This window comes from Grammomys surdaster, unplaced genomic scaffold (assembly GCF_004785775.1).
Source record: "Grammomys surdaster isolate TR1022 unplaced genomic scaffold, NIH_TR_1.0 65, whole genome shotgun sequence".
Classification (NCBI taxonomy): Eukaryota; Metazoa; Chordata; class Mammalia; order Rodentia; family Muridae; genus Grammomys; species Grammomys surdaster.
The window spans coordinates 17,864,726-17,890,596 of record NW_021604567.1 but is presented as its reverse complement, the minus strand read 5'-3'; the positions used below and the strand labels follow the sequence as shown (position 1 = coordinate 17,890,596).

At 44.6% G+C, this 25,871-nt stretch overlaps 1 protein-coding gene across 1 annotated transcript in view; it reads right to left on the bottom strand.

The window, feature by feature from the left end:
• Nucleotides 1-3,818: 3,818 nt before the first annotated feature.
• The window catches only part of Rap2a (RAP2A, member of RAS oncogene family), a 26,841-nt gene continuing 4,788 nt past the window's right edge, over nucleotides 3,819-25,871 (bottom strand). The window contains exon 2 of the mRNA XM_028771669.1: nucleotides 3,819-7,441. Within this exon, the coding sequence (XP_028627502.1) occupies nucleotides 7,204-7,441 (238 nt within the window). The 3' untranslated portion in view covers nucleotides 3,819-7,203. The remainder of the gene's footprint in view (nucleotides 7,442-25,871) is intronic.

The following is a 25,871-nucleotide window of genomic DNA, read 5'->3' as shown; positions in this document are numbered from 1 at the left end:
ACCATATTGGACACTGACTGTATCAGGTAAACTAATGCCGATAAAGAAAATAGTTCTTTCTAGAATTTGTAGAAGTGAACACCTTTCCCCTTACCTGGTGGAGGAGCTGGGCTTGTAGGCCAGCCAAATTCTAAGTTCAATGGAGCATCTGAACTCACAAAAGTTTCTTTAAGGTTCAAAACTGTGAATCTTGGAGGAGAACCTTATCATCAAAACCTCCCAAGGCAGTTTCCATGGCAACAGAGAACGCATCCATGTATCATTAACAAAGAGTGACTAGGGTGGCTACATTGTTCGATTCTAGTATATTTCACCTGTACTGATATTTTCCCCTGATAGGCTAAGGATATGTTACCATGTCAGACAGTATTTGTCCAGGAGGGAGTCCTGTAAGTCACTGTGAGACATGATTGTTTAAAGGAGCATTATGGGTTGGAGGGATGAAGGCTCAACAGCTAAAGGCTTCTGTTGTCAAGCTCAGCAATGTGACTTAGATCCTTTGGACCCACGGGGTGGAAGACACACACATACACACACACACACACACACACACACACACACGGGTACATACACACTCATGCCACATACACATGCATGCACACACACAAATAAATGTAGTAATATTGTTTTTTTGTTTTGTTTTTTGTTTTATGTTTTACAAAAAAAGGGACATTAGGAACTGCACATTTAAAATGAGATGTATTCTTTGCTGCTCTTTGAAATTCCTATGAAAAGATGAACCATTACATTAGTTTCCCTTTAGGATCACATTTCCTCAGTGAAGGTTACTGCCAGGCCTGGCTTAAAGATGTCTGCCTCTGGCTTTCCCAGAAAGTCTGTCTTGGCTCCCCAGCTTGGGTTCAGCAGCCCAGCCATTTCTGTCTGCTCTTTCCCTCTCCAGCCACAAAGTCAGGGCTGTGGCAGTGCAGCTCTGAGAGGCAGCAAGGTAACCAACCACCTTACTATCCTGGTTTCAAGTCCATGAGACTGTTTTGTTGCCTGTGGTGTTTATGAAGTAACAAAAGAGTCATCTGTAAATATTATGCAACTAATACCACTGTATGGGCAAACAGGCTTTTATAGTTTTTATTTTATTTTAGTTATAAGTCATGATCTGAGGTCCCAACATACACGTGCATGGAAGGCCCACGCTGCTTCTTTCCAGGAGGCTCAGGAGGTGGGTAGATGGTCTCAGACGTTTGCAGTATTTGGGATGCTAAACATGTGCCTGTCTCCATGGGCTGCGCGGGGCTGAGTTCCAGAGTAACCCTTGAGATGCAAGACCTGATGAGGCTGCAGTGATCAGATTCTACTTAAGCATGAGAAGTAATAGTGGGGGAAAGGTCATTTAAAAGCTTCGGTTAGTCAGAGGTGATGGGTCGCATCTGCACACCCCTGGAATGTAGAAGGCTGGGGTGGAGGAGGCAGTGAGTCTGAAGCTAACCTGGGCTACAGTGTGAGGCCCCGAAGAACATTAAAGCTTGGCTCTGCCCTCAGCTCTGCCACATGCTCTTCGGTTTGAACAGAAACGACTTTCCTCTAAGAAGCCACCGGCTGTGTGTCCCGTGTTCTGCTGTGGCCATCCACACCTAACAGGATGGCACAGAGCAAAAGCGGTCCTTTCTGGAAGTTGGACTGACTTCCCTTTCTGCTTACATGAGAACCTGATTTTTCTGCAAGTTAAAGTAAGTCCTACACAAAACACAGTCACCGGTCAACTGTAAATACAAAAGCACAAGGGAATCTTGGATATCTTCTGCATCTTTGAGATAGTAAGATCTCATACTAGGATGAAGTCAAGCAAGCCAGGTATGACCTGAAGTTTCCAGAAAAAAGCCTCACTGCAGTAAAGGATTCCCTGCCTCTGCAGGGCTGGAATGAGGGCAGATACAGAACCAACTTATTCTGGGCTATCTTCAGTCCCCTTAACAGTTGTTTACTCTCCATCTCTGTGTTTGAGCTAACATCCATCCCTGTGACATCAGGGACCACCATGTACTAACAGACCGATATCATCCACTAACCCAAGGCTAAGAATGTCATCAGTATCTGAGGCTCACGGCGGCCAATTCCCAACTGCTGTAACCCACCAAGCTGATGCTTCAAGCATTTGTGAAACAAGCCTTGACCTAGTCATAAAACTGTACCATTTTGAAAAACCATATTTCGGGTAACCTGAATCTGTGTTCCCAGGCCGTAAGCACCCACAGTTGGCTCCGGAAAAGACTCTGAGGTGTGAGGGGTGCTTTTGCTTGGACACAAATATCACCCGTGTTTCCTTCTTTCAATGCACACATGCGGAACAAGTCCTTTTGTGTTTAATCTCCTGAGCCGTCTGCCTTCCACCATTTTGTGGGTTAACAAGCCTTAAAGGCATTCTCAGGAGGTAGCATGGAGATCATTTTAGGAAAATATGTGAAGAATATAATAATATATAAATATAAATAATATATATAAATATTCCATATATATATAAAGAATATAATAATAGAATATAAAAGAATATAATAATTTATCAGAGTACCTAGGTGACACACAATTCCCTTAAAACTTACTACCTAATGAATGGAGGAGGTGTGCCAGCAATAACTATTCAGATATCACGAGATGTGTAGGAAGTCTAAGCAAAATAATAATAACAACAAACAAAAAGCCAATGTATAGCTACTTTAAAATGTCCATTGCCTCTCCTGGGACTCTCAGACATCTTCAGGCTCACAGGTCCTAGAAGCTGGCAGGGATCGGTCGTTCCTGGTTGGCCCCTGACTTCCTTCAGCCATGGATGTGCCTTTAACTGTAAACTCGGTAGAGTTTCAGAGTACTCCTTTTCTGTCTCAGTTGTTCTCATCGCTAAAGTAAGAACTTGGTAAGTATACCTTCTAAACACTTCAAACAGACTGTGAAGCCAGTCAGCAGATACTCATTATTAAAATATAGGCATTTTCCTTGAAATATCTGACATTCTGCCCACAGTGCCTCTGTTATATTCATTCAGATGGTTCTTCTACTCTAAAACAATGAGGCTTCTCAGCCACTGGCATGCTGCCAGGAGTCTGAAGAGCACACAACCAAAGGCAGCCTTTAAACGGGCAGGGGATGAATAGGGGCCTTATCAGAACAGCTGAGGTCACATCCAACAATTGCATCTGTCAACGTTCACAGAGCCCCGTATAGACCAGGCCAGTCCCATAGCACAGCAGGACTGCATAGAGACCATACCAGAGCCATAGGCTCACAGCCCAGGAGGACCCCATAGACCACACCAACACCACACACCCACAGCACAGCAGGACCCCATATAGACGCCAGACTCACAGACTCATAGCCCAGCAGGATCCCATATAGACCATGCCAGACCCACAACCCCACAGCACAGGACCCCAGAGACCACGGCAGCCCCACAGCCCCACAGAACAGCAGCCTTTGGCTTCTGGCACCTTCAGACCACATGATCTGAAGACGAAGTCTGCCTCAATCCATTACTGGTGGACACTAAGAACTTCAGTGGTGTTGGCAGGACCATAAGGGCAATGGTAATTAATGTGAATTACCTAGAATCCCCAAATTAACCGATTATGATTAAGATAAGGAAAAGAAAATACTTACCAATATAAGTATTTATGCTGATTTCAAACCTTCCTCATGCCATTTTAAAGCCCAAGAAAATGATCAATCACCCTTCCTTCCTATGGAGCAAGCCTGTGGTTAGTTTTGTTTCAGGGGGTTCTTTATGAAGTCTAGTGCATCATGTGTCAATGTCTTGCTTCTGTATGTTGTGAATATACTGCACAAGGTTAAGCAACGAACACAAGCCAGGCTTTCATTAAATAAAATTTATTTGTTAAAATAATTCAACTCCAAATACAACTGTTGAATTTGCATTGAGTTATAGTGACAATTCATGTTTCGATTGAAATGCCAGGGCTTACCCGACGCTGTTACAAAACAATAAGCCATTGTTCACTTTTAAATGGTCAGTTGTATTAGAGTTCAACAATTAACTGTGAACTGGATCTCTGGGAAACCCCCGAATCGATAACGATAAGTCTATTTTCAAAATCTACTGCAGCCATTCTAGAAACCCTGATCGAGGTTTAATAGATACACGAGGACAAATTAAACAAGAGGACCCCCATGGTCTCTAACATCTGATTGGCTGAGGAGACAGTTAAAGCGGAGCCAGTGCTAACCGGGGGGGCGGGGCTACTGATGGAGAAACTAAGGAGCTAGCAACCCAACAGCAGCGGGGACAAAGCACATTCACCAGCAGCGACACTCACACTGGACAGCCCCCAGCCGTCCTTGGGCAACACAGAAAGCAAGCAAGCGTCAGTAGTTTTACTGCAGAGAGTGACGGCAGCTGGAGTGTCCCGTCAGGCCCTAATTCTACAAAGCGAAGGGTGGGAGCTTCAAAGCACCTCTCACGGTGAAACACCTAGAAGGCTTCCCAGCAGCTGCTGACTTGTCTCCTGGAAGCTGAGGAGCCCAAAGGCGTTGGTTACTGGCACTACCTCAGCTTAAAAGAACCCACAGGTTACACCTCAAAAGAAAGAAACCTAAAACAAAACAAAAACCTGGCTCTGTGTGATAGTAAAAAAAAAGAAAACAAAAAAACCCAAAAAACAAAACAAAACAACAAAACAAGCAACAACAAAAAAAACAAAGCAAAGAAAACTAAATAATAGCTAAAGAAATAGTGGGTCTTTGGGTCAAATCATATTTTTAAGGCATGTTAGAACAAACTTTCATTTATCTAGTTGCTAGGCGTATTGGGCTTTAAAGAAATATCGATGAGGCAATTCTCCTCTGCACCCTGCCATTTCATGTGCTGACAAGTGTCATTTTCCTGTCCTTGGGTTTTTATCCCCATCTCGGCAAATATCATGCACAATTGTCACACTTGCACCAGAGGAACAGGGAGAGGGTGTGGCACAGTTTGGCCTGAGGGAGTGGTGCCTGAACTCTGTGTAGGGCTGGTGTAAACGCGGGCCTTAGGAAGAGCCTGCCCAAGAGCCTGGCAAACGCCCTCACTTCACGCCTTGCCCGGCTTCTCACCCTTCAACCTTTCCATGTCTGCGCGGCCATCCACGACATAAAGCTGTGGGGTCTGTACAGCTGCTTCTAATACACAATGTCATAAACTGCTGTTCATTATGGGACTCTAAAAATTAGATTTAGCTGGACAAGTTAGAGGCCTCAGGTCAACATGCTAACATTTCTACTTCAGCAGATAAGATGTACTTCTTCAGTTCAACTTTTCCATATGTCTGAGTCAAAATCAATCTTTACATAACAAGCTTTGATTCAAGGAAACTTTTAGGACTTTCTGTCCTATAAAATGTGGAACTTAGGTGGAGAATATGGCGTTGACGAGCGTGAATTCTCAAAGACTTTCTAACACCCACAACCTGGTTTTACTCACTTGACTTATTTTTTTCTCACATAGGACAAACACCATTGACCTTTTCCCCCTATCTTGTAAACTCAAAGCCAGCTAATAAATACTTGGGGTGGGGGAGATTTCAATGGTTTGTAAGAGACAAATAATTTTTTTTAAAAAAAAATGCTTGCTTATACAATATGTTCTGCAGTATAGATTCTCAGTCGAGGTGAGGACCTCAGAATTGTGCCAAATTCTTAGGAACGACAAACACACATGCACACACAAACACACTCTTCTCTCTGGTACACACGAGACTAAGTGGTTACTTGCACAAGACTGTGGAGCCATGAAGGAAGGCGTGGGCCCTAAGTGCATCCAGGCTCAGTGACACTGCGGTTCTGAAGGCCCAACTGATCTTCAGCGGGCAGGCTCACGACATCCGCCAGCACGTACGCCTCTGGTGGGAGGTGAGAGCCCTTCCACACTCGATTGGGAAACTCCTGAATAGAAATTTATTTTTTCTCCTGTGCCATTACTCATGCAAATGATAAACACTTCACAGACATGAGAACCAAAAATGCCGGAGGGGGCTTAAGCACCCTTTAGAAACAGAAGACTCAGTCAGGCGGTGTGTGCCTTCAACCATCAGGGCAAAATGCACGTAAGAGAAGCTTCCATGATTCTCCAGGAAAGGGAAGAGGTTTTGTGCCCCTTCCTACACTCCCCTAAAATAATTTATACTCTACTTTTAAGCCCAAATTATTTCATAGGTCATTCAATCTGGTTTTTTTAATTCCTACAGCAAAGCAGTGCTACAGCAAACTGGATTTCCAAAGCAGATGAGTCAAGGGTCACACTGCAACTGTGGCCCTTAAAGGCTGCTTTCACAAACACGAACACACACACACACACACACACACACACACACACACACACACAAAGCCAGATGTTTGTACGGTCCTGTGGGGTGTCTGCTAACAGGAGCGTGTGGGTGTAACATGGCTTCATTTTCCTTCTGCGATGGTTAATCGGCTACAAGGCTCGTTAGTAAGGCTGGGCTCTCCGTCTCAGTTGCTTCTTTCTTGTTCAGTAAATAAAGACCATCCCTGCTCCGTTAACCGAGGGTGGGTGTGCGATTCAATTCTCATAAACCCCCATGAGATACTATGTTCTCTGGCAGAGCAGGTGATTCAACAAATTCTAAAGCCAGACTGGGTTTTCACACAGCCTTGTTCTGACTTTTACTCCACTGAGGACTGATATGTGAGTGAGTTTCATGTCACGAATTAGGATGGCATCTACAGTTAGGCATCAATTTGGAAACTAGAAACGTGTCAGCTGAGCAGGGCCTCCCTGCAATGCTGTTTTACTGGATGGAATACTGGCTAGAAGCTCCATCTGTTCCTGACTTCAGTACTCTCCTAGGAAAATATTTCTCCTTTATTTATTTTTTTTAAGACAACAAAATATTTTAATTGTTAGTGATCATAGGAATTCTTCTGGCTTCTCTCATGATTAGTTTACACAACAGTGGCTTCTGTCACCTCAATGGCAACGCCATTGTCACGTCAAACGAGGTCACCCTGTAGCTTGGCGGTGGTGCCTTCAGGTTGCAGACGTACAGAGGACTGAGGACAGAGGTGGAAGCTGTAGTCACGGAACCCACAGGTACTCAGAGGCATCAGCTGGCCACCGGCCTGAAGACTGCAGTGCACCGTGGACTCTCACAGCACCCATCCTACGAACTGCAGTGTGGTAGACAAGGTTACTGTTGCCTACGAGCCTAGATGAGTCCTGTCCAGGACAGCCATGTGCGGATGCTATTGTATGTTACAGGCAGAACAGCAGGGGTCATCTTTGTCAGGCTGAGCTGCGTAGTTCATCTGCCTCACAATCTCAGCAAAGAGCTCATCCACCATTGTTTTGCTCTTAGCAGAAGTCTCCATAAAGGGGCAGCCCCACTCCTCCGCCAAGGCACGGCCTTCATTGGAGGACACTTCCCTCTCACTCTCCAGATCCACCTTGTTCCCGACCAGGATGACTGGCACCTTCTCATACCTGAAAGAACATACATGTATCACAGTGGTTAGTAAGCAGGGAAAACAGAGTTTCTCTTTTTCTCTCTAGTATGGTATGAATGATCTCTTTGGCCACATGAAAAGTTACTTGTACCAGTTGGCTTGGTGTCTACCTAGGGCATTCTGAAATTGCTCTCAGAAGGGATCAAAAATGGGCTTTTCAAATGATGTTTTCAATTAATCAATTATGGATCCTTTAAAACCAATTATGTATCCTTTTCCAGATATGCTTGGGAAATTTACTCTTACCATCTCAGACTGACTTCTCTTAATTTAAAAGTTCATGAGATGTGCACTCCAATCTCAGCCAGTCGTGCAATCGTTAGTTTTACTGGTAATGTAATTGTTACTAGTAACAATTTTACTATATTCTATAAGGATACAAACAAATCATGTTCTAAATAGCTCCTGAACACAACAACAACAACAACAATAACAACAACAACAACAACAACAAAGAAAGCTGTAACTGTAGTGAAATTCATCAAGATGAAAAGCATCAAACAGAAGCACACCCTGTTCCACATGGAATCAGCTAGCTGAAAGAAAAAAAGTCATTGATTTATATTTTTTATAGTTTAAGGATTAAAGTACAGCACATTAAGGAAATGGGATACTGGATGCACTCCCCTACGTAATATCTTTACAATTTCCTTGTCCTGTCTGTCAAGATGGCTCTCCCTACTTACCCTAAAGCCAAGTATTTCCCCAATGGGCACTTGGGCTTTCCTTTGGCAAGAGAGCAAACCGATGCCTCCATGAGGGTCTGTCTATTCCAGGCAGCAAAACAGAGGACTGGAAGGTAAGTGGGAATACCCAGTGTGGCGCTCACATCAGCAGTCCCAGCAGAAAGGAGACAGGCTAGAGTATTACTGAGTCTGGGACCAGCCCTGTTGGTACAGTTGGCAGCTCAGTTGGTACAGTGTTTGCTTTGTAGGCCTAAGACCCCAAATCTAATCCCCAGAACCCACAGCAAAGAGCCAGGCACAGTTGCACATGCTTCTCAGCTCAGCTCTGGGAAGGCACTGAGGGGAGGGTGCCTGTGGCTCGATGGCCAGCCAGTCTACTTAACTGATGGACAGCAGGCCAATGAGAGACCTTGCTTCAGAGGTGGATGGCGATCCTCAGGGGGATGTGCAAGCTTGTCCTCTGGACTCCACACACGCAGGTACAGGCAAGAACACACCAACGTGTGTATATAAAAAAAAAGTAAAGATAAAAGTGGGACCGCATCGGGTGAGTCTAGAAGACGGACATTCCGTTCCTTCTGGGAACCGCAGGCAGCTCTGATCTGCACCAGGGGCGCCTGGGCGTCCCTGTCACTGCTGCCCATATACCTTTCATTCAGGACTCTCTTGCACACACTCCCTGGCCCCTGGGAGCACAGACGGTAACGGCAATGGAGCTTCGGTACACAGACCCGTTACCAGCTCATACCTGTGGAACTGAGCGGTCAGGCACTGAGCTTATACTGCCCATATCAGTATCAGACTCTAATCTGTTCTACACTCAAGGACGTAGCTGCTTTCCCTGTTTCTTCTGGGGACACAGAGCACAAGATTCATGTCTTGATTTGTTAATGAAGCAATTTACAAATGGTAACAAATAACATTTATCGAGTTGAAGTTAAGACCTAACTTCAGTCAGTTAACTATACTCATTGAGAATGTTAAGTGCTGAGACATTGCTTTCTAATGCTGGGCCTGGTGGTGACAAACACCTGTAATCCAAGCACTTAGGAGATGGAGGCAGGAAGATCAGGAGTTCGAGGTCACCCTCAGCTACATAGTGAATTGGTGGCCAGCCTGAGGTAGATCTCAAACTAACAAATCACTTTCTATTATTAGGTAAAAGAAAAGTATCCTAAAGAATCCTAAGCTTAAATACAATAGTGTATCAATATTTTATAGTTAAGAGAGACAACTTTTAGTTGAAAAGCACAGGATCTATTAGATCACGATGACTTTTCAAAATTTGCAAAAATATCAAGTTATTAGCAGTTAGCTGACACGTGTGCTCTTCAGTCTGGAGGCTAAAGTTCAAACAGATGGTGGCCAACCTACAATCAACAGGTCTCCTTGAGCAGGTTGACAGCTGAGTCCCTGGCACTGTTCTGCATTACAAACACAGGTCTGAATCCAGTGGCTATTAGTAACATGCAGTAATGGGGTGAAAATGTAGCCAGTACCAGAGGACCTGTCTACCTCTACTAACTGAACAGACAGTGGTCTTTTTGGTCATCAGGGTATTAAGGATGCTAAAGAAATGCAGATTAATAACCTGATCAAGAAACCTGACAAACAGGTCAAAATCTTGAGAGGAAAACAAAACAAATCAACAACACTCCTATATATTTCCAAACATCAGATGGCAATAGACTTTGTCTCTCTGTTAACACTAGAGTTTGGGACAGTGGAAAATACTATAACTATGGTGTGGATGGAGGCTTGGCTTTCACCCCTCCCCAGGAGAGGCTGCAAGGCTGAGCACAGCACTTCCTGATATCTGTGTCTCATCTCAGTTGGTAAAATGGAGCTTGGGTACCTGTTCCAACTTAATGCAACAAAGATGCCGTCAAAGCCAGAGGAGGCAATACAGGAATCCAGATCAGACAGCAGACGACGGGGCCACCCCCTCCTGCCATCACACTTATGTAAGACCACGGCTTGCCAAAAGACAGAGGGTTAGGAAATCAGAAATCGTCAAGAGACGGAGAGATCTGCCGAGGAGAAACAAGCTGTGCCAAGGGGTCAGGGTTGTAAGGTGGAACTAGGAGGAGCTGGGGAGCCATACTGTCTGCACACAGTGTGCGGATGCTTTAACTCTGTGGATACCACGGGCTGCGCCGAGCAAAGGCCTACTGTGCAGTGGTAGCAGAATGGTGGGAGACAGTCAACAGAACTTTGGATCCTAGACTTTGTCATCCATCCACACTGGTTTTCTAAGACCTACGACATCCTACATACTGCTATGCCCACTTAGGATACACAAGAAACAACAAAGACCTCCGCCCTCATGCTGACTATAGCCCAGCAGAAGAAATGGGTATTAGCAATAAAGGTAAGTTAAGGTTTATTAGAGATAAGAGAGGTAGGCCAGAGAGCATGCTGGGGGCACAGGCACCATCCTAGGAAGGATATCACAAGTTTCATTGGGGAGGTGTCATACAACGTTAAGTCAAGGGGTAAGGAATCTGCCAGGGAAGTATCAGGGAAAACTAGGTATCAAGAGCTTGTAGGTAGTGCCTGTTGGTTCAAGGAATAGCAAATGGCTTGCAGGATCCGCCTGTAAGACCCCTCCCATCCCTGCTGAGGCTCGCAATGCAGGTCACACACTTCACCTGAGAAACAGAGCTGGGGACAGGCGGGGTGCTGGAAGTGACCTCATCAGACACAGCACTTACAGCAACCGACGTCATTATTTAGGAAGGCCCCACACTTTGTGAGTAGGTGACGGCAACTACTCTCATGTCTGATTCCCATCGCAGCCCCGTGGGTTTCCTTCATTTCTCCTTTTTCAGAGGATATCATTCGGGAAGAAGTTGTGAAGGCCAAATTCCAAAATTACTCTATGGTTTATGAACCACTGATAACCTGCGTCATGAAGGGGACGCCATTGTTGGGATCGGAAGGTGGTCAGTTAGCTTGTTTGTGGACTTCGGGAAACATTTGTCTTATTAACATGAATTTACATGCTTCTGTTATATTTATATTCATGAGTGTGATTATATAATGTATGAATAAATCAAAGCAGCTGCACTTAATGGATTGCACAAAGCATCGCTTAGCTGTAGAATGCTGACGGGCTTCTCAATGCGGCCGCTCTGTAAATATCAGTGGCTTGGAGGCATTGACTGTGCTCATCAATAGGCTGCTTTTGCTTCATAACTGTCCTAACGTGTGTGTTTATGCACACTTTATTCTGGGAATGTCTAAGTCTGGCTGGTCATTAAAACAACTTGAGAATTTAGGTACTGATTCCTGGGCCCTGTTCCAGAGCTACACTGAGTCTGAATCTGTGGGATCACATGGATCTATACATACATAAACTCTGCAGACAGCCTCTGAGCTTCAGAGATGTCAGGAACCAGTAGACTCATTGGTGACGCTGATCCCAATGGCACCATACACCTACCATCTGTGACTTCACAATCAGCAATCTAAGAGCAAGGCTCTCTTCTGTTCACACTCATCAGGGTAAACGGTGGTGAGATCTCTGCAGTCAGTCCCGCTAATCTCATTTTGAGGGTCTAATACTGTAGCACTTTAAGAGAAGGGCATGTCTCACAGGGTGGGGGGATGGGGTGGGGGGGTTCAGGCTCTTCTTGGCTGTAAGCTGGTTGGAATAAAATCTTCTTTCAGTTCAGAATAGAACCAGAAAGAGTTTTTCTTAGTTTCCTTGTTCAACTTTCTTCACAGTATTAAATTCTCCTCAGAGGGTCTGAGGCAAATAGCAAATACTCAGAGGCGTCACCATTCTGGGGCCACCCTTGCCAGTGTCTCTGCAGTGTTCTGAACACCTTCCATGACACAGAACTCACACTATGGGCAGGCAGTTGACTATGTCCTGCTGTCAGTTCCTTAAATATTAGTGTTAAAAATTCAGAGTTTCAAAGTTTGCTGTGCTCAGACCTGTGATGTCTGCATTGACTCCTCTTCTCAGGTCCTAACTTCTGTCTTGAGGAACCTTTCTTTTTCTGCAAAATGGAAACAGGTTTTCTCCCCTGCTTCTTTGTTCAATCAAACACTGCATCAATGTTTAAACAAACAAACAAACAAACAAACTCAAACAAATTCCCACTAATACTTAAACAGGAGGGAGGGAAGGAGGGAGGGGAGAGGGGGAGGGGAACAGAGGGGGAGAGAGGGGGGAGAGGGGAGGGAGAGAAGAAGAGAGAGGGAGAGGGGAAAAGGAGAAAGAGAGAGAGAGAAAGAGAGAGAGAGAGAGAGAGAGAGACAGACAGACAGACAGACAGAAACTCTTAATCTCACTTGTGAGAATGCGCACCATACTATTCTGGTATATAAACTTCTAGACTTCTCCTGCTCATATATATTAACAGACATATACATTTTTATACAAAGAGATCAAACCATTTAGTAGTTTGTTTTTGCTTAATACTATGGAGCTATCCATTTCAATAAATGACAACGTATCATGATGGCCAAACAGTATTACATTTTACAGGCTGACACATAGATATGATATGCATATATCCACATCTATCACATGTATGTATCAATCTCCTAAAACTGTATCATAATTTACCCTTCTTATCATTAGTGCTACTTTTTGGCAAACATAACCAGCAATCTGATTAATACACTTGTGTGATTTCTGTACCAAAAGGTATATAAAATGTATCATTTTTAAAACCCCATGTATGTTTTTCCTTTCTTTTTAAAGCCTTTGAACTACCAAAACCCATTGATTAGTTCATCAGGCTGCTGTGTGGCTGCACACACAGTTTCCAGTGCACGGCTGGAATTTACACCGGCATTCACAGTGCTGAGTGCAAGAATACGGCCGCTGTGCCCTGTCCAGCACTGTGCTGGGGAGGAGGGCGGGGCTAAGCATGGTGCATATTTCCTCTAAGCTCCTTTCTTCTCAACTGCCTACGTCATTCCCATCGTTCTAATGGCTTTCTTTCTCTTCATCACTCCTTCGCTCTGACTCTCTCGAGGGTCTGAGTGTGCACTGAACTTATACAGTGAGAAGTGTCGCATAAATACACAACATGCCACCAAGAGTGTGTTTAGAGCTGTCAGGGACTCATGGAACTTATATAAGTGTCAGCATTGCTCACAGAAATCAGGAGGGTTGACGTGGTACCCTCCGGTTCTGTTCGGGTGGCCCAAGTGACGATGGAAAGAAACTCATGGGCATTCTCGATGTACTAAAGCCACCCCAGCACCATGTGCAAGGACACCCGAGTACCATGTGCAAGGCCAAGGTAACAACAGCCCAGGAAGACTACAACATGATACAGGAAACAAATACTCCACTGTTTTTCTAACTAAAAGAATCAGGAAAGGGGCCAAAGGGAGTGGGAGGTTTCCAGTTCTTCCCGTCTCTCTTTATCTAGGCATTCTGTGAGAATCCTGTGCAGGGCAGAAAGCTAAAACTCAGAGAAACACCCTGCTTCTGGCCAGGAGAACAGGCTCTGTGGTCTGCAGGGTGTGGAAGGAATCTCTGTGGTATGCTATGTAAGTTCACAGGAACCCAGAGATGCTGAGCGCCAAGACATCAGTTTAAGAGTCCGTGAAGAGAAGCGCCCCGTGTCAGAAACAAATGATTTTGCTAAAGTTGCCCCTAAAGTTTAAAGATGGAACTATGAGGAGCAAGTTTACCTGGAGAACACTTTTATTCTCGTGGAAAGACTTAAATATATTTTTCTTTCCTCTAAAGCACTAATTACCAGAACCCCCCAACACCACCACCACCAAGAAAAATTTAAAGCTGAAACAGTCACAAGATGTGTCAGCTCACGCCTTTAACCTTAGCTCTGGGGAGGCTGAGGTAAGAGGACCACCATGAGTTCAAGGTCAGCCTGGGCTAGATAGAGATCTTACCTCAAAACACCCAGAAATCAAACAAGAAAAAATGCCAGATTTCAACAGTCCCCATTTCTACAAAACAAAGGTTATGACAGAGATGGCAACAGTTATATACACCACACTAGGTCGGCTGGGTCCACTTGCATGAGACCGACTGCTCGGGTTATGAATACAGAACTTTAGATCTGAGGCAGGAAAAGTAACAGGTGAACAATGGGAAAAGAAGAAAAAATACAAGTGAAGGAGGAGGTGGGCTGATGACTCTACCACACTGCCAGGGTGGGGCCCTTACAGTAGCAAGCAGAGAATGGCGCGTGTGCGGTATGCGACAGCGTCAAGCCAACACGCATGTGAAAACCATTCACAGAGAGTTACAAGAGACCATGCGGGGCATGGTGGGGTGGGAGGTCTCTGATCCTCATCGGGGACAGGATATGAGGGTCTGTAGCAGCAGGCCAAGAGGAACAGTGGTTATGGGGACAGGATATGAGGGTCTGTAGCAGCAGGCCGTTTCTCATCCCCTCTTCCATTCCCTCTATGCCAATTCCATGGTAACTAAAACACTGCTTTTGTGGTCCACTGCCCATCCCAACTGTCCTACAACAATGTCTGGTGGCTCCAGGGAGCCTGCAATAAAGGCTAACAGTCAAGGTTGGCCATAGGCTAAAACCAAGACAGAGGACACAGGCAGAGACACGGAGTTTTTTTTTCCCCTTGGATACGCTGCCTGCCCTTCTGGAACCAGGGTTCTCAGCCTGTGAAACAGAAATATTAATGTATAATGTTACCGATGATGAGGGCAACAGCATTACTAACAATCAGCATCTGCAGAGGACTTGGTTTACGGCAGCCTCTGCACTCAGCGATGCACACGGATTATCCACTCAAGTATTATGGGTAGAGTAAACTACTACAGGGATGTTAGCTACTCATCTTTAGGTTCCTGCAAACCATCTGTTAGCAAGCCAGTTCTAGAATCTTAACTGGACTGACAGAGCTGTAAAAACTACACCCTCCCTGTTGCTAAATATCTTCCCTCCTGTCTCTGTCTTACACTGCCTGGCCCAAGTATGACCAAATCTAATTTAGTCTAAAAATCATTAACTGCCATGAAAAGGAGTTAGAAAAATAAGAGGCAATATTCCCTCGAATTGTGTAAGCTGACAATATAGTATCTTCTACAGACGAGTACTTTTCCTTATCAAAGCATCTGTTTCTCACCACACACTGCTGTCACGGGGTACACACCATGTCTCTGATGCCAGTGGTAAGACAATCGGGACACAAAAGAAGAGAAGCAACTCCCCATATCTGTGCTGTATTCTCAGTCATTAAAGTCTCAACCTGCGTAAACCAGCAGTCATTGTCCAACAAGAGCCTCGGCCAGTGGTACTGTCTGAGCCACGGCTCTGCCTGCCCGCCTGCTGCTGGAATGCTACCGGATGCTTACGGATACCCAGAGAGTAATGAGGAGGTGATGGATCTCGAGTTAGGAGTTTCCTCATGAGGTTCAGGGACAATGTAAGCATGCAGTCTTTCTGGGTGTGTCCCTCTCCCATGCTGCCTGCTTTATGTGCCCTGCAGTGGTTGCTTAGATTGACTTATTAATGGTTCCTGAACATTTGGAGGAGTGGGGGATGGTCAAAACACAGCATGTAATGACCCAAAGAGACTTATATTCACACAGTCAACTAACTTTTGCTGTGTGTGCGCGCGCGTGTGTATTCCTAGATGTCAGGGTGGGATCAGAATAACAGTAAATACATGGAAGCAGATTTCTTATTAACATAAGTTAATGGTGGATACCAGCTGTGTTCGGGAACAGCAGACACAAGAGAAACACTGGACAGCAAAGAAGCAAACATGAAGATTTACACACACAGATGTTCCTACTGACACTCAGCTTTTATATGCTTTACATCCCTTTAAAAATCCATTAATTAAAAATATTTTTTATTCACATTGGTATTCTGCCTCCATGTATGTCTGTGTGAGAGTGTCAGATCCCCTGGACTGGAATTAGACAGTTGTGAACTGCCATGTGGGTGCTGGGACTTGAACCTGGGTCCTTCGGAAGAGCAGCCAGTGCCTATGTGGGGGTTATGCGCATGTGAACGTAGATACACAGAGAGGCCAGAAAACAATTTCAGATCTCTTAGACCTGGAGTAACAGGCAGTTGTGAGCTGCCTATTATGAATGCTGGGAATTGAATTCAGGTTCACTGAAAAAGCAAACTGGAGAGCCGTCTCTCTCTAAAATGTTATGATCTTAAGATTAAACACGATCTTCAAATTATAGTCCTGCCTGGTCAACCAAACGACACTAGGTGTAATGGTTTGTAGATGCTTGCCCCAGGGAGTGGCACTACTAGGTGTGGCCTTGTTGGAATAAATGTGTCACTGTGGGTGTGGGCTTTAAGACCCTCATCCTAGCTGCCTGGAAGTCAATATTCTGCTAGCAGCCTTCAGATGTAGATATAGAACTCTCAGCTCCTCCTGCATCATGCCTGCTTGGACACTGCCATGTTCCTGCCTTGATGATAATGGACTGAACCTCTGAACTTGTAAGCCAGCCCCAATTAACTGTTGTCCTTATAAGAGTTGCCTTGGTCATGGTGTCTGTTCACAGCAGTAAAAACCCTAAAACTCTAGGTAAACTCCAAGAACAGAAGGCAGGGGTTTGGGGCCATCTTTAAAGAGTTCAGGTTTGTTCATTCACTTATATATCACTTACTCATCTTCAGTCAACATTTTTAAAGGGATCGCTGTTTTTAAACATTTAAATATGCTTAATTAAAATGTTAAATTAACATTTAAATCTGTTTTTAAATGTTTAAAAAGAAAAACAAATAAGCAAAACCAAAAGCCAAATCCTACCCTAAAACTTCATGGTTTCACATGACCAGTTTACTAGATTTCACACTGTTGATCGTGATTTGGGCAGCACTCCAGTGAATGAGCTTCTTGTCTGACTTCACATTCAATGGGATCATTCAGAGGTGTCCAGCCACACTGGTAAGAATTGTGCAAACAGAAACCCCCTTCCGTGTAGCTTGCGGGGTCTCCACATTAGTTCCTAGAAGGAACAATGGGCTCCCTACAAGTCTTGAATGTAGCTCAGAGGGTCAAGGAACCAAGTTGACGTAGCTAGACCATTTATAATAGGCCCCTAATAGGATGAACACCAGTTCTGTATACGGCAATGCTTAGCCCAGACTCAAAAGCAAGAATAATAAATGTTCTTTCTCAAAGGAAATATCAGCAAGTCTCTAGTCATCTTTAATTTAGTCCAATTGATCTGGACAAAACTAAAATGTCCTTCTGAAACTGAACAAACCTCTAGCTCATGAGGACTAACAAACAGAGTAAGGAGACTGGCCATGTCAACGACTACTTAACGTCACGTGTGCACGGATCTGAACTCATCCAGATGTTCAGAGCAGAGCCTGAGATCAGATCAGGAGCAACCGTGTAATCTATCACCCAGACTGGGATGCTTCTGAGATGGAGGGGAATGTGCAGCACAGTAGGCCTAAGCCTCAAGGACCCAGGGAAACAGAGATGTGGTCACCTGTGGAGAAGGGGACAGATTCCTCTCAGTAGTGCTTATTCAAAGGGACTGTTGGAAGCCAGGGCCTGTGAAGAAAGCATGTGCTGCTGAGGGCAATAGAAGAACCCTCTTCCTCAGTTTCTCCTTTCGCTAGATAGTGTGCTTGGGTAGCCTCCGAAATCAACGCTGACTGCCTGTCACTACCGAGGGACTGACCTGTCAGACAGGGATGTTGACACCAGCACCCTGGCTGCTGTTGGGATGACGTGGCTAGTGGATGGGACCGCAGCCCACGAGTCCAGCTGGAGGCTCCCCTAGCCCAGCCCTTGAGCAGCAGCTCAGTGTTGCAGGGGCTCCTCACACACTCTTCTGGAATAAGGCAACAAACAGAACTCTGACTCTGGTCAGTGCCAGACCACCAGAACCACGCCTTCCATGTCAACGTTACTATGCAAAGGCTGAATGCAAGTCACTGAGAATTCTCTTAGCCGTTGCTCCTAAAAGCAAAGCAAAACTACAGACACAAAGTCTGGGTCATTTCCTAGCTAGCTTTCATGCATGTATGCCCTTTGTCAGTTAAGGTTCTGTGAGTTGTCATGTATGTATGCATGTGACTCTAGCTTGCCTTCAGGTGTGCATGTATGTAACTACAGGTCTTAACAACGGACATCCAGCCCTTGAGTTTACTGACCAGGCTTACTGACGGCTTAAGTTGGCTTAGGCTGTTGGTTCCCAAAGTCAGAAAAGAAACACATATAGCATATATAGAAGAGATAAAAACATAGTGGCCACGAACGGTGCCACTGAATGTTGAGCCTAACTTCATCCCCACTATGAGAACAAAAGAAATGAAGGGCTTTACAGGGTGAGTGGCTGCCCCAGGAGAGGTGATGTTAGCAGCATTAGAAAGGGCTCAAGGGACACTTAGTTTTTTCTCATTCAGTTTCACAGAGATGTGTCAAGAGGAGGCATCTATGAACAGGCCCTTACGAGACACTGAATCTTCTGGCACCTTGACTTTGGATTTTCTAGCCTCCAGAACGGTGGGCAATACATTTTTATTGTTTACAAATCACCCAGGCTAGGATATTTTGTTATGGCAGCTCCAATGGACCAAGGAATTTACCAATGTAAATATGTAATTATTACTCTACAGACAGCTTTTTGACCTTTAATGAGTTTGAATTAGCAAAAAAATTCACCCAGAAAGGTAGCCTCATAAAAGCAACGTTTCTGGTGGAAGATATTTTGAAACTTAAAAAAATCAAGTGTTTTAAAGGCTGTACTTCTGTATAAGTTAGAACTGTCAAATACATATTCACTGACAGTACATTTTGGCACATCAGCTAAAGATAGTACCTTGTATTTATTCTGCATAATGCCCAGGGCAATGCTATGTAAATGAGGTGGCTTAAGCCATATTATTTGATGTTGACAGTGATGATTTTTATACAGAGTCAGATAAAACTTTTTCTGGAATTGGTTTATTAAGAAAAATCTGTCAACACTTTTACTATATATAACCAGCCACAGGGTGTTAAAGTTATCTTTACCGACGCAGAGCTTCTGGCATTCATGAAAAGATCTACTATCATCTCCAACTTCTCAAGAAGAAAAATGTTATTTAGCAAACACTAATATTCTATGCGGATTATCTTTATATATCATTTTTATAATTAAAACACATATAGCAAAGATTGCTATAAGTTCTTCCCAGTTAAATGTCCGTGTCAGGAAAGTTAAGTTTGCACGGGGCAGGAAAAGACCCAGAACTGAAAGCATGGAAGGCCTACAGTGTAAGTCCTGCTACACAGGCTGAGACAGAGGAACGGCTGGGGCACCATGGAACTGCATCAGCTCTGTGGGAACCTAGACAGTTCGTTCCCCAGAAACAGAGGCCTGGGTCTCATCCTCCTCTCTGTGATTTTCTTGAAACTTTTTATTGGCATTTTGGGGTTGTTATGTAAAGAATCATTTTATGTTCTTTATTTCTTTAGTTATTTATCATACCCATGCTGCAGATGCGGAAATTAAGATGCAGAGAAAGCGGAAGTTCAGAGTAAGAGCTGATGTTCAGTTCTAACTGGAGCAACACTCACTGTCATGTACATGAAAAGGTGCGATCACTACGCGCAATACAATGTCATATTTGAGAATTATATAGGATGTTTGAGGCATACACTGAAAACTGGAAGATGGGCACATTTAGAATCTATAATAAAATAGATAACCAATTACAGAGGGAAACACCAATATTTCACTTATTGAGAGCCATAAAGACATCTGGCAAAGAAGAAAATATTAAGATGCATTGAATAATTAATATGAAACAGAATTTCCACTCTGAATTATTAACTTCTGAGGTGACAAACAGTATGGGAAGCAACTCTCTTGAAGGAAATGTGTTGAGCAGAGGCTTACAATGTTCCTCCTGGGTGGTTTTACTAAGTGATTTGATGTTACTAGCCACCACGGCCTTTTTACCTGACTTTACCTGTTTCCTGAACTAGCGCAGCTCACCCTCCAATGTCCCAGCCACTAGATGTAGGTGTGGACAGACAGCTCTGCCATCACATGACTGAGCTCCACTACAGGCTGCATACCTCTTATCTGAAACACGCAGACCGGACACACTTCAGATTGTAGATCTGGGGAGGCTTGCAGTATCTTGTAGATGGAACCCATGTCTAGACATGAAATTCCTTAAGCTTCATGTACATCTTAGACATACTGCCCACAACTGATTTATACAGCACTTCTAGTACAGCTGTCATTTTTGAGTGCAGGCGGTCACATGAAGGCAGGTGTGGGAGTTTTGCACTGAGCCATCAGGCTGGGGTTCAGAAAGCTATAGGGTGGGGAGTATGTCTGGTTTCGGGTGAAAATTTAGGCACAGATACTCATCCTGCACAATATCCCTTGCTCTGCTCTAGGTTTGGAGCAGGCAGGGGCACCTTTCCTCAATGGATGAACAAGACTGCAAGACTAAAAACCAACTCTTCTAACTATGATGCCTACTCTCTCACTCTTAAATAAGGTATCATGGTAGGAAACTAGGAAAACCAGGAGAACTGTCCCAAAGCATTAGACAGTTCCAGCTAGTGCTCCTGGAGCAAAGTTATTGAAGACAGCGGTCTCCAAACCATCTGTGATGAGAGCACTTCGGTGGTGAACGAGCCAGAAGGGAATGAACTGAAAAGGGGCACAATGAACTGAACTGAAAAGCGAGTTTAAACGCACACCGGCTCAGCCCTGTGTGTCTGTCCTCCTCAGAGGGGTTTAAATGTACACTGGTTTCAGGTCTGTGTGTCTGTCCTGCTCAGAGGAGACAGTGGTTGTGGGCCCTGGGTAAGGAAACATGAAGGCGATTCATAAACGGATTAAGAGAAGTAAATAGATGCTGTTTTCATTACCTCCAGAGTCTTAAACACAGAGCAGGAAACATGACAAGATACTGCCACTGTTCTTGTTTACCCTCTAGAACCGGGCTGTAAGACCCCAATGCTAAGATACTGCATCCTTGAGCTATACAACATGGTAAAATCAAGCTGGCATGGCCTGGAAACTCCGTTCCTATTGGCTAGCTTTCACGATGCTGGAAGGTGATATGCAGACTACTAGAAAAGTAATCCCCAATCTCACCCAGCTATGAACCCTGTGAGCTACTGCAGTGACTGTCCGACAAGCCACACCCACTGATGCAATAATAGCAGACACTACGAGATGTTTCTGATTGCACTTAAGCCCCACTCCACGAGCTAAAGCCCATGCTTGGCACCATTATTGAGCCAAGAATCTACAGGGAGTCGGTCACAGACCCTACAGGAGAACCTGCTGCTAAATGGATATGGGACTAAACCTACTCCTAATGACTTCGTGTTGTGCCCACAGATCAATGCACCTCCCAATGCTCATCTCAGAAGCTGTGCAGTAGATGGTGCGCAGAGGCTCACGGCTGGCCAAGGTGCTGCGGATAAGACATTGCAGAATTCTTAGCCTTAAACGGAATAAATATTCCGCCACCCCACCACCACCGCCACCCCCAAACCTCTTCAAGTCTCGGAGATCATTGCATTAAGAGGAGGCAGAAGAGTGTAAGGGCCAGAGGTGGTGGCAGACTATAACGAAACAGTGCATATCCTCTGGACACTGGAGAGTGGCTGCACCTATCAACTCACAGATTTTGGGATAGCATGCTCAGAACCTGTGCAAACCTAAGGCAGAGCAAATCCCAAACGCAGACAAGGAGGTTGACCCAAAGTCCCGCCCCTGGCCATGGATCTCCTGGCGACTGTTAGCTGCCAGGAGAGGGAAAGACAGTGTCCTCTAAGTTAACTGTGCTCCAGCGGAAAACCACACATTCCAGAACATTTTGGGCAGCTCGGACTGGTTTCAAAAAAAGGACACAAAGTTGAGTGTGTAGGAATGGGGGTACACCCGGGAAGGGTTGGGGAGGAGCATATGGATGATCAATAAAATTAATTTTAAACATTCAGGCTGTTTGCTTCCTAGTAGATCACCCACACCGCTGGAATGAAGGTGACACTGTTGGAATATTAGGCCTTCTATTTCCAAAGAGATTTCCATCTTTTAAAAGTACAAAGCTAAAAACAAGAGAGTACAAAGCTAAGCAACTTAGGATTCACCATATACCATTATAACATTATAGTGACTGTTCTCATATATTTTGGAGGTCTTTAAATTTTACATATGCATTTACGTTTTACTTACATGCTTTAATATTATATATGTCTGTAGACTACAAAATGCCATTAAAAGGTGGGGGGCATAGTGGTACACACCTTTAATCTCAGCACTTGGGAGGAAGTAGGTGGATTTCTGTGAGTTCCAGGACACCCTGGTCTACAGAATGAGCTCTAGGACAGCAGGACTACATAGAAAATCCTACCTTAAAAAAAAAAAATCCTGCAGAAATAGAACATACTTATATTTGATTCTGGGTGCCTAGGTGACTCAGGTGCTATTCTTCCTGACTGTTAGCATAATGAACTTACTGACTCAACCGGGCTTGCCTGGGAGGAAGTCCCAGTGACCCATCTGCCTTGGCTTGGATTACAAGTGTGTGAACCACACCCGGCTTTCCTGGTGCATGCTGGGATTGAGTGTGGCCTGTATAGCAAGCATACGCCTGCACTTCCTCCCCAGACTGTACCTGTATAACTGCTCTACCTGTAAGTTTTAAATCCTGCTGTAAAGCCTGATGTTCTCTCCCGTAGTTTCCCTAACAGATTAAAGAGTATCTGTAACTATTATACCATTAGCCTGGAAGACACAAACCCACAAGAAAACAGCGGGTAAGAATAGAGAACCACAGTTACAGGGGAGTCGGAACACTGCTGTGAACCCTAGAGTGGACTGACACTTTCTTCCCTAGGGCAAAGGATCTGCACTGAGGACTTCAGAAAAGCCGTGCTGCGTCATCATTGTCACCATCGTCATCAAATCTCAATGACCAACTATAACGTGCATGGTTTTGTGCAGCAGCCCTTGCTTAGAAATATGTGTAAATGTGAAATATCCATAAATGTGGACCATCCTTCACTTTAATGTGCTGTACGTATGTAATCTCCTAGAGGCTCCCACGGCCATTAAATCATCCAAGTGTTATCATGGCTAATAAATGTTACCCAGTAAGACTGCCATGCTGCCAGCTCACCTGTTGATTGGGCTATTTTCAAACATTTTTTATCAGTTCCTCTGATTTTCCTTAATGCTAATTACGTTTAAAGATTCCAATCCTAGGAGAGCTAAGAAAACTACTGTTATCACCATAGTGATATTGCTATAATTTTACAATTCAGAAAAAAAAAATTTCTCCTTCAAGAAGAAAGAGGAAACCAACCAACCACCAAACCACCTTTGGAACACAGAACAAAACCCATCTCAGACAAAGGTTTATTACCCAATGTGTTGAGTCCTACAGAGGGAACACAGCATGGTGTCTCTAGTTAAGGAAAGTATCAGACACTTAAAGACCTGCTAAGGAGATATGCCTTAAGTATTCGGAGCACACAAAAACTAACGACTCAAGATAATGAAGGGGGAAGACGGACGGCTCGAACACAGTGACGCTACTGGGTGATGATGGTCTACCAGTGCATGGGGAACACCAGACCCCCCCCCAAAAAATCAATGAAAACCGAGCTTTCAAAGAGCAAGCTGGCCGAGAACTGTTTTAAAGTACATTACGTTTGTAAGTCCCAAGTTCCTCTAATGAAGGATGTGGAACCCAGCGCTCTGTCTTTGCTTGTGTATGTAGCAGCTGCATTCTTTCATACTGCGGAGGTGTTCAATCCTGATACTCTATTCCCTAACCACGCTCCTTACGGTTCTTCATCTTGAGGTTTGTGCTTAAGCGGATCAACACTCCCCATGAATCTTTTCCTACGTTTAATTCTTCTATGTTTGACTGACAGGATGTAGTCAGCAACTTTTCATGACACACAGAGTCATTAATTTTAAAAAGTGACACACAACCATTAGGCTCTTTACCTTATGAGCTTTGGATTCAACGCTGGCTTCTAAGAAGGCTTGAACAGCCTGTCCCCAGTCTTAGTGGCTCGGTGGCTTGTAGCTTAGCACAATGTGTGCAGTCTTCATTGTCTGCCCCGTGACTCCCCAGCTCTGTCCTTGACTATGTGCGTTTGTTTCTAATTTCTAGTCCCCATTTACTCACTTGCACACTACACGGCAGGTGCCGGCTAGTGTCAATCTGAGCTCTGCAGATGAACGCTGAGTTCTTACACTCATACAGAACCCGACCCTCAAGGCCTTTTCAAATATTCTAATGATCAGATGCAGCTATTTGAATGACTATCATCTGAGCTGAAACAGCACCTCCTGTTATTCCACTCTAATCTCACTCACCCGTGTTCAAATGTGAAGGGCACCTCTGACCTCCCCCTCTCCCTTTCCCCCTCCCTCCACCTCCCCCTCTCCCTGGTGACTCCACTCCCGACAACCTTACTCCTGTCTTTCTCTAGTCAGCATGCTAGCTCAGTCTTTAGATATCATACAGATACTAAGTTACACTGCTATCTCAGTCTTTACTATCTCACAGACACTAAGTTATACTGCTCAAGACTCCCGTCCTGTCATAAGACACTCTCTCCATCATGCCATCCACCACCTCATCTCTATCACTTCTATATATTTCTGTAATAGGTCTAACCTTCTGTCATTAAGTTTTAAAATCCTTTACCTTCCCTCAGCTCTGCGCCACCGCCCACCCCGCCTGTTTATGTAACTCTTTAGTTTAGTCATCCTGGTCTCTTTAACACTCAGAATCGACCTTGTGCACTCCCGTGCCATCTCCTCCAGCCAGAGGACATCCTCTCTGACTTTACTGTTCAGCTGACCTCTGACCTCTTCCTTGCTGGCCTGACTGGCACTCTTGTAGAAAGCATCCTCTCTGTCTCCAAGATCAACCTGAGACACTAAAATGCCTGGGGAAACTGAGTCCAAATGCTTTCTTCTCTGAAGATTACTCTGTTGCCATACTGTTGTTGTTTCCTGTGTGCTGTTTGTCCCAGGCTGGCCATCTGGGTGTAGAGCTCAGTGAGAATGCTTGCAAATCATCCCAGCAAGACATCTGTAACTACACTACAACAGGAAAGGGGAGGAACAGGGTGCTTGCCTCCAGGCTGTTGTGTGGCTGAGTGGGAGCCAGGTGTGAGGTTAGTTAAAGGAATTCATTCAGGTTGGTAAGAGGAACGGGATTCTCTAAATTGGGGAAATCCTTCAAGCTGGGGTGGAGGAATGAATAGAAACTAACCCTGCAGACAACAGGTTCCAAAGTAGGAGAAGCCAGAGTGGTTTTCAAGTAAAAGACAGAGGGGGTGCTGGTGGGGAGGTGCATCTACGTGGCAGGCGGGGGGTGGGGGGGTGGGGGGGAGCACACACCGATCATGAGCACTTAAAGGTCATGCTCCAAGATCCTTCAAGTCAGGGCCACCACTAACCCTGAAACAGGTAAGAAGGCAAACTTATGAAATCAGTAAGAATTTTAAATATAAGTGCTTATTATTCTTTTGTGTGTGTGTGTGTGTGTGTGATCCAAACTCCAATAAACAGAAGAAAAGGAGGAGGAAGAGAAGGAAGAGGAAAAGGAAAAAGAGGAGGAGCAGGGGGAGGGAGAGGAGGAAAAGGAGAAAGTGGCATATGATTTATACAAAAGCCATTTTGAGATTGTCACTTGACTTTTAAGTCTTGTGTGTGTGAGAGACAGAAATGGAGAAAGAGTGAGAGCGAGAGCGAGAGCGAGAGCGAGAGAGAGAGAGAGA